At 41.6% G+C, this 10,000-nt stretch overlaps 1 protein-coding gene across 1 annotated transcript in view; it reads right to left on the reverse strand.

Annotated features, from left to right (window-relative positions):
• prkcg (protein kinase C, gamma) overlaps nt 1-10,000 on the reverse strand; it is a gene marked incomplete at both ends in the record, with an annotated part of 79,080 nt that overhangs the window by 11,813 nt on the left and 57,267 nt on the right. The window contains 3 exon segments of the mRNA XM_084052186.1: nt 4,587-4,725; nt 5,284-5,346; nt 7,690-7,781. Coding sequence (XP_083908312.1) covers nt 4,587-4,725; nt 5,284-5,346; nt 7,690-7,781 — 294 coding nt within the window.

Genomic DNA, 10,000 nt, shown 5'->3' on the forward strand with positions numbered 1-10,000 from the left:
AGTGCACTTTCATTCAGTGCACATGTATCCAGTGTACTTATAGATTGTAATCAAAGAAATCAACCAGTACTATGCAGTACTAGAAAATGGGGAAAAAAGCTGATGATATAAGGGTATATAGAACGACTTGTCTTCATGGATTTATTAATGAGGCGTACAGCATCAACAGTGTGTGTACACTGCAGCTGTCAGCAGAATAACATTTATGTTTAAAAGGCAAAGAAATGGATAGCTGGTTTCTACTTGACATTGATAATTCCTAACGATAGCGTGCATAGGCACGCACGCATGCAAACACACACACACACACACACACACACACACACACACACACACACACACACACACACACACACACGCACACGCACCCGCACGCGCGCGCGCCCGCGCACACACTCGCATGCACGCACACCTGCACTAATTTAATCACGTGAAGTTAATTATTCAGAGATGGCTGACAAGGTCAGAGAAGAGAGGAGCGCTGCAGGCTAACAAACAGGTGGAATCCTCCAGCAGTACAGAGGACACATGAGAGAGAACCAGTAGTTCTCAGTAGTTCTCAAACGTTTTCGTGCCATGGACCCCCCCCCCCCCCATCTGAAAATGTTTTGAGGCAGGGACCCCCCTGAAGAGAAGATTTGTGTTAACAAATTCTAAATTTTTATCATTATAATAATAATCCCTGTGCTGCTCAAAGGCCATGTCACAAACAATGGTAGCTATTCCACTGTGCAGTGATGGAAGTAGAAGTTCGGTTTTCAAAATTTACTTAAGTAAAAGACTAAAAGTAGTATTGGCATCAAAATGCACTTAAAGTAGCAACAGTAAAAGTACTCAGAAATGTCCCATTTCAAGTTGATGTGCAAACGCAATGTGATGCGTTGTGAGCTTGTAGATCAGCTATTATCAAATAGCCTATGTATATAGGGCTGAAATGGTCAATGTTTGTTTTGTAATAATAATCCAAATCTACAAAGTAACTAGTAACTCAAGTTTTCAAATAATTTTAGTGGAGTAAAAGTACAGTATTTGCCTCTGAGATGTAGTGGAGTAGAAGTAAAAGTATTGAAAATTGGAAATACTCCAGTTGTTGTTTATTTAGCTCTTGCTCATTTGATTTTCCTATTTGTCTCATCTGTTTAAGAAAGTAGGTAGCTGATATATTGCACTTTTACCTTAGCGCTAGGTATACTCTTAGTTGCTTGTTTTAGAAGAGAATGCACTTAAGACTTCTGGTGATTAATAGTTTTGTTCCCCACCTATGTTGAATGCATTTATTATAAGACGCTTTGGATAAAAGCGTCTGCTAAATGACCGTAATATAATGTAACGTAATGTACAGAAAGAAACCCAACAACCTTAAAGTAGTACTTAAGTGTAATTTCTTGAGTAAATGCACTTAGTAACTTTCCACCACCGGCTAAAAGCACTGTCAGGGTTAAGGGTTCAATTCTCCGTGCTGCTCAATGGACATGTCACAAACAATGCCAGGCCTTTGGTAACTCTTCCATGATGTAATCAGACGTGTCCACTGGTGGCACCAGCTCAGTGCACATTTCATACGGCCCACTTCTCCCATACCATCCACTGCTGGCTGGCACAGAATATGAGCAGTGAATACATTAGCACTTTAACCCATTAAGACCGGGAACGCATATACAGTGTCTTTTTAGATTTGACCTATAACCATTGTTGTATACGTTGGCTATTCAAAAATAGCAGATATATAAGCTCGTAGTGCCGCGCTACGAGCTTGTAGATCTGCTATTTGCGCAAATCTTTGAATATATATATTTTAAAGCAAACATTTGTAACTCAAATTCTACAAATGTATTCTACAGATGTGCCACTTCAAAACTTCACACGTTACTGTTCTTTCCCTGAAAGTGCCCTGAAAATGCATTTTTCCCTCCCTGTTCTGCCCTTAAAAATGCACTGTTTTGCCCCTGAAAAGAAGTTGTCACTACACACCCCCGTTTTTCCCTTCAACAGACATCCATATACATGAGAACAAAAGAATGTGTGTTGAAGAAGGTGTCAGACGCATTATGAGGCGAAAGGTGATTTGAAGAGGTCCTTGACCAGTTGCTCAAATTAATTAGCATCATAAAAGCAGTGATCATCAAAATAATTCAGCATTTTAAATGCCCTTCTTTGTCCCTCTTATTGCCCTGGGAATCCCCTGAAAATTTACTGTCTTGGCGATGGCAGGACATTTGAAGTTTTCAAATGGCACATCTGTAAATCCTACAGTTTTTTTAAAAAAAAGTATGTATCTAGGCCTATATGAGTGGTTCTCAAACGGTTTCATGTCAAGGACCCACAAAATGATATCTATTTGGCCACCAACCCCATCTCAAAATATATTGTTCCAGGGATCCCCCAGAAGCGAAGATTTGAGTTAAAAATGTTCTCTTTGAAAAATATATATTATTCAAGATTTGCTCAAATTTTCATGATTAAAAAAAGAAAATAGCAGATCTACAAGCTTATAGCGCAGCACTCGGTGCTGTAGCTATATCTGCTATTTTTGAATAGCCGAAGTATAAAATAATATAAAACAATGGTTGAAGTGGTTACGCAGATGCGTTCCCGGTTTTAATGGGTTAAGTTGAGTAAAGTAAATGCCTTTTATCTCCTGACCTCTCTGTAGTGGGAACAGTGTGGGACAATAATGTAATGTTTTCTTTTTACTGTGATTTATGGGCAAAACCTTTTCTGGTGTGTGGATCTCACTCCTTTCCATCACCACTGACCTTTGAAGTTGAAGTGTCAAATGTCTATTTCCTTAGATAATGGGGTAACCATATTAAAGTTATATATCCTCATTTTCTTTTCCTTCCAAAAACTGTGCAGTTATTGTGAATGCAGAGGTTTTCAAACTCTTTCAGGTCAAGGACCCCAAAATGTATACAGTATTTGGACAAGCTAGGAGCTCATAGATTGGCTATTTTAATAGCTGATCTATAGGTTAAAGTGGTTGAACTTGAATTTTTATGCTATATTAATTTAGCTGGGGACCCTTTTATACTTTGAGAACCACTGCATTCATGTTTTAATAAGCTATTATTTCTGTGGACACATCACTACAGCTCATTATAAAGTCTGGCGCTGACTATAAGAAAACCACCCACTTGTAGTCTCACCAAAGCTTCTCTTCCTACCAGTCTGGCTCCTTTACCAAATGGAAATAGCGTGAAAACACATTTCCTATTAATCCAATAAGACCGGGAGCGCATCTGTGTGTCATTTTTTTCGGTGCCGCGCTATGAGCTTGTAGATCTGCTATTTTTGAATAGCCAAAGAAATCTGAAAATGGCACACAGATGCGTTCCCGGTCTTTAAGGGTTAATATAAAATGCTTCATAACAACAACAACAACGCTGGTGTAACTAAGACTTTAGCCACGAAAAAAACCCCCAGCTTTTCACATGTGTGGATTTCATTACACAGATTATAAATTAGTTCCACGTTGTCTTTACAACACAGTACATTATGTGGTCGTTGAGGTGCATTCACATTGAACACTAATTGTTTAGCTACGCAGTTCAATATTAAAGCTGCACTATGTAACTTTACATTTTCTTTAGCTTTTTACAGCCTTTTCTCCCCAATTTAGTCGTTATGCCGATTGATTCCTCCCCACACACATTTGTGTGTTGTCACTAGGGGTGTGCCGATACACTCATTTCATGAAACGATACGATACGATATTGGGCTCACGACATCGATACGATACGATATATGGCACTTCCTCCCGCCCAACCATTAACTGGGCTTATATTAGACATGATAAAAATAGACCAATTATTTGTTCTCCAACATTGAGACTGGATGCACAGGTGATTGTTTCATGCAATCAATTCTCAACCTGTTGTTTTGGGGTGCGCTGGTTTCAGCACACCTCCAACCCCCTCTTGTGTGTTGGCTAGTGAGGCGCGTCCTAGCGAGACCTGACAGAATGGGTTTCATTTGGAGCCAGTGTGACGTTTGGAGCCAGTGTGACGTCGTCTGTTAACGGGTCTATACGAGCTGAACATAATTATGTCACTCTGCATGTTTACTGTTGCTGCCAGTGTGGCTGTAATGTGGCAACGTGTGTATTTTATAATATCTTACTGTTGCAGATAACTTGTGTCCATTTAGCGATGCAGTGTTCCAGTGTCCTGCATTCCATCATCATCATCATTAAAAAAATAATAATAATACCTCAGAAACTGTGAGCAATTGTTTGGTAGAATATTATTAACAGGACTATGAGGTCAATGAGGTTTACACTTGATTTTATTACCATAGTAAACCTTTTCATAAACACTTTATGTTTTCAGTTGCGAGTTTAAAGTCTTTTTAAAATCAAAATTATGGTCCCATTCATTTTAAAATGAATGATAAAGTAAGCCTATGTTTTTAGGGTTTCTACTGGTTCTACCGAGTAAAGACACGCCCTCGCTGCGGTTGCAGCCAATAGCATTCATTTCCGTTAGCATTTCGGACTGGATATAGAAAGATAGGCGGTCTATGGGTAAAAAGCCAAAACAAAAGCAAAAAGTTTGAGAAGCACTGCGGTAGCGGGAAGTGAGCGGTACCTCAGGGGCGATGTAGTCCGGCGTGCCGCAGAAGGTGCGCGTGGTGTCTCCTTCAAACATGCCCTCCCTGCACATCCCAAAGTCTGCTATCTTTATGTGGCCCTCAGCATCCAGCAGCACGTTGTCCAGCTTCAGGTCCCTGAGAGGGAGGGAGGGAGGGAGAGATGGACAGACGGACAGATGGAGGATAAGGTCAAAAAACAAACATCATTTCCCCAATCGGCCCCCCACCTGAAACTTTGATTGACGTTCTTCTGACTATAAGGATCATAATGAAAGGAAGGACGTCTCAAAAACATATCGTCTCTGGCGGAAAGAGAAACCTTATACGTCCCAAACAGTTTTTTTGATTATACTTTTGTTTTCCACTACCGTTGTGAGCTTGTAGATCTGCTATTTTTGCTACTTTTGTGTGGAAACATTGAAAGTTGAAATATGGGAATACGAGGTTTCTGCCTGACAGGAAAAATATGAGTCTCAGATAAATGTTTACAACTTAGAAGTAAGAACATCGCGCACGCACGCACGCACGCACGCACGCACGCACGCACGCACGCACGCACACACACACACACACACACACACACACACACACACACACACACACACACACACACACACACACACACACACACAGGCAGATGGAGTTATAAATCATGGATCTTTTAGAGACTCATGATGGATCTGCAACACTAACCTGTAGATGATGCTCTTATTGTGAAGGAAGAACAGACCCACCGCTATCTCCGCAGCATAGAACCTAACAGAGAGAGAGAGAGAGAGAGAGAGAGAGAGAGGGGGGGGAGGGGTGATACAGATTATTCATCATAACATTGATGCAGAGACATTTTAGTAATGTAATGTATGTATGTCCACATAAGAGATACAATACAAGGAGACAAATATTTACAAGGTACTGTAATAAAAGTACAGGCAGCTAATCTTGGACAAATACCCAAAAACCCCTCAGGTGTAGAAGCAACAGCGTGGTATTCGCCAGATATAGTGGTATTTAACACTCTGTGTCTAAGCGGTCAGCCTGACCGGTTTTGAGATTTTAGGTCGATTTTGTTTGCTCGTGACGCTCTCAGAAGGTTCCGCTTCCATGACTTTTCCTTAAATATTCAATCAATAATAAAATAATACGCCCGCACACTGCCAGAGTGCACGGTACAGGAGCACATTTATTGAGAGAGAAGCAGGCCTGAATATTAAATCCAAATGATCTTTTTTTCATCTGAAAAGTTTTCTAAATACGAAATTTAGGCACCTTTATACCCTCCTGGATGTACATTTTTGTCTGAATTGACCGCTCTCACCCGTTCTCCCCTAGGCAGACCACCTGGAGATCGATGCGTCGTTGTTCTAGTTAATGGGATCCTTTGCATTTCCCTGTCAGCTCGAAACCTGGAAAAGCGAACTCGCCCCCTCTAAATAAAAATGACAACTGTGTTTATAATAACTCCAACCCGAACCCATAAACCTAACCTCTAAGTATTGTATTTCGTCTGAGCAATGTGTCTGTGCGCTGCTGAAAACAGCCCAGCATGCGTAAGTGTGTGGCTCAAAATGAAGTACAGCGCGTAAAAGCATACTTTCTACACTTGGAGGTATTGTCATAATTCTGAGTTTGTGTCAGTCAAAAGATAATAACTTTGCTGTCCAATGTAAACTTTATGCGGGCAACACCTCGCATTCAACCGCGATGTAGCCTTCTCAACTGACATCTAAGGCATCTCTCTTTCTCTCTCTCTCACACACGACGCATGCAGTAAAAAACCTCAGTGGAGAGTAATGGAGAGTCTGTCTACGGCTTCAGACAGCAGGCATAGGTTCTTTGGGATATTAACCCACAGTAAAATTTTGAAAAACGATCATTAGTACTTAGGATATAATGACCAAACAGTTAGAGGCATTCGTTTTTTCATTTCATGATTGTACTTGAGCGCAGTATTTAAGACCAAGAATCATCTAATATCTAGTTATTACAATATGAACCACTTTCAACCTGACAGCCCTATTTTGGACATGTCATTATTGTAAAACATAACGACACACATTTTTCAAAAAATAACAAAGATAGCTGATCTACGAGAGAAATAGGGGGTACGTTTTTTATATTAAATCAATGTATCATCCAGCTCTGCAATACTGTTAATCTAATAATCTGCCAGTAATATACATATTAGATACAGTAGATGGAATGACAGACTGACTGACAGACAGACAGACAGACAGACAGACAGACAGACAGACAGACAGACAGACAGACAGACAGACAGACAGATAGATAGATAGATAGATAGATAGATAGATAGATAGATCTCTGCAGAGTGCCTTTTATCGGTCAGAGAAAGAAACTATCTAAAAAGATGTAACAGGAGGGGGGAGGGGGGGGGCACACTTAATGAAGGAGTGATGGGGACAAGCACCCAGAGGGAGAGAGAGCACCGCTGGAGAGGGGAATGAAGGACAGCAGCAACTACACGGATGAAAGAGATGAAAGGAGAGAGAGAGAGAGAGGGAGAGAGGAAATGAGAAATGAACACGATGGTGGATAAGAATTAGTTTTAGACGATTGATCAAAGGCGATGGTTCGCACAGACGGATGGAGGGAGAGAGAGATAGACACACAGAGGGAACAGGCGACAATATGGGGGAGGCCAGTGGTGTTTAAGTATTTTACTAAAGTACTGTATTTGTGTAAACTTTTGAGATACTTTTGCTTTTTGTGAGTATTTCCATCCTCTGACATGTAGTGGAGTATAGAAGCATGAAGAAGTAGGAATGGAAATGCACCAGTAAAGTAAAAGTGTCACAACGTTGTACTAAAGTATAGAACTAGAGTACATGTACTTAGTTACTTTCCACACCACTGGTGCCTCAGGAGGGAACGACTGAAGACAAAGAGAGAGAGATGTCAAAAGATGTGTGTGTGTGTGTGTGTGTGTGTGTGTGTGTGTGTGTGTGTGTGTGTGTGTGTGTGTGTGTGTGTGTGTGTGTGTGTGTGTGTGTGTGTGTGTGTGTGTGTCTGTGTGTGTGTGTGTGTGTGTGTGTGTGTGTGTGTGTGTGTGTGTGCGTGTGCGTGTGCATGCGTGCTTACGCTGCGTGTGGCTCTTTGAACTTGCCCACCATCTGGATGTGGAACATCAGGTCACCTCCATTCACATACTCCATCACATAGTACAGACGATCCTACACACACACACACACACACACACACACACACACACACACACACACACACACACACACACACACACACACACACACACACACACACACACACACACACACACACGTTTGTATCAGTCTACTTGTGAGGACAAGAATTGATTTTAGGACAGAACTTTTACAAATACCATTTATGTCATTTCTGTGGCACATTTGGTGCAGATTAGAGCAATGGTGGCCTTTGTATAAATGTGTACAAAGTATAAAATAAAGAGAGGGAGAGAGAGAGAGAGAGAGAGAGAGAGAGAGAGAGAGAGAGAGAGAGAAAGAAATTGTGGACATAGCAGAGATATCTGCGGCTGCTGTCCATGGTTCTGAAAGAACTGAAGCTGCTGTCCATGGTTCTGAAGTAACTGCAGCTGCTGTCCATGGTTCTGAAGTAACTGTAGCTGCTGTCCATGGTTCTGAAGTAACTGTAGCTGCTGTCCATGGTTCTGAAGTAACTGTAGCTGCTGTCCATGGTTCTGAAGTAACTGCAGCTGCTGTCCATGGTTCTGAAGTAACTGCAGCTGCTGTCCATGGTTCTGAAGTAACTGTAGCTGCTGTCCATGGTTCTGAAGTAACTGCAGCTGCTGTCCATGGTTCTGAAGTATCTGTAGCAGCTGTCCAGGGGCCTGTGGCCCCCGGTGTGACTATTGTCATGGCAGACCCCTGAACAGTGTTTGTGCCAAGTTTGGTTGCGGAGCAATGGTGCGCCTCGCAAGTCCGGATGTTACGTTTGTGGAATTTTAATATAGGATCAAACTTTCTCTCGTCACCAGGATAATTGTAGTGACAATTTACACAAACACAGACGCATAAACATCTACACGCACAGCCGCGCCTATAATTACCACAATGTTGTGAAAAGTTATTATTACTATTATTATTAATAACATTACCTGATCCCTGCTCTCTCTCTCTCTCTCTCTCTCTCTCTCTCTCTCTCTCTCTCTCTCTCTCTCTCTCTCTCTCTCTCTCTCTCTCTCTCTCTCTCTCTCTCTCTCTCTCTCTCTCTCTCTCTCTCTCTCTCTCTCTCTCTCTCTCTCTCTCTCTCTCTCTCTCTCTCTCTCTCACACACACACACACACACACACACACACACAGGTGTACTAACAAGTTGTTAAGGAGAAACGAGAGAGTAAATGTCAAATACTCTGACCTTTAAACAAATCATCCAAACTAATTACTGCTTACCCTGCAGAGAATCAACAAGCTTACAATAAACAACAACAAACACAATTACAATACACACACACACACACACACACACACACACACACACACACACACACACACACACACACACACACACACACACACACACACACACACACACACACACACACACACACACACACACACACACACATTCCATGCATATTATATAATCCCCTGTAGTTCAAATTAAAAAGCAATCTGTTCTTGTTCTAAGACGACCTCTCTGGGAACAAAGGCCTTGTTAAGAAATGCTGGCTAATTACTGCATCTATTAATACCAGTCTCACCATGGACCATTACTACAGTACTGACACTTATTACCATGTTGGCTCACCTCCTGAACTATGACTACTGACACTTATTACCATGTTGGCTCACCTCCTGAACTATGACTACTGACACTTATTACCATGTTGGCTCACCTCCTGAACTATGACTACTGACACTTATTACCATGTTGGCTCACCTCCTGAACTATGACTACTGACACTAATTACCATGTTGGCTCACCCCCTGAACTATAACTACTGACACTTATTAGCATGTTGGCTCACCTCCTGGAACTATGACTACTGACATTAATTACCATGTTGGCTCACCTCCTGAACTATGACTACTGACACTTATTACCATGTTGGCTCACCTCCTGAACTATGACTACTGACACTTATTACCATGTTGGCTCACCTCCTGAACTATGACTACTGACACTTATTACCATGTTGGCTCACCCCCTGAACTATGACTACTGACTCTTACTACCATGTTGGCTCACCTCCTGAACTATGACTACTGACACTTATTACCATGTTGGCTCACCCCCTGAACTATGACTACTGATACTTATTACCATGTTGGCTCACCTCCTGAACTATGACTACTGACACTTATTACCATGTTGGCTCACCTCCTGAACTATGACTACTGACACTTATTACCATGTTGGCTCACCTCCTGAACTATGACTACTGACACTTATT

Source organism: Gymnoscopelus microlampas (genome assembly GCF_963454915.1).
Source record: "Gymnoscopelus microlampas genome assembly, chromosome: 3".
Classification (NCBI taxonomy): Eukaryota; Metazoa; Chordata; class Actinopteri; order Myctophiformes; family Myctophidae; genus Gymnoscopelus; species Gymnoscopelus microlampas.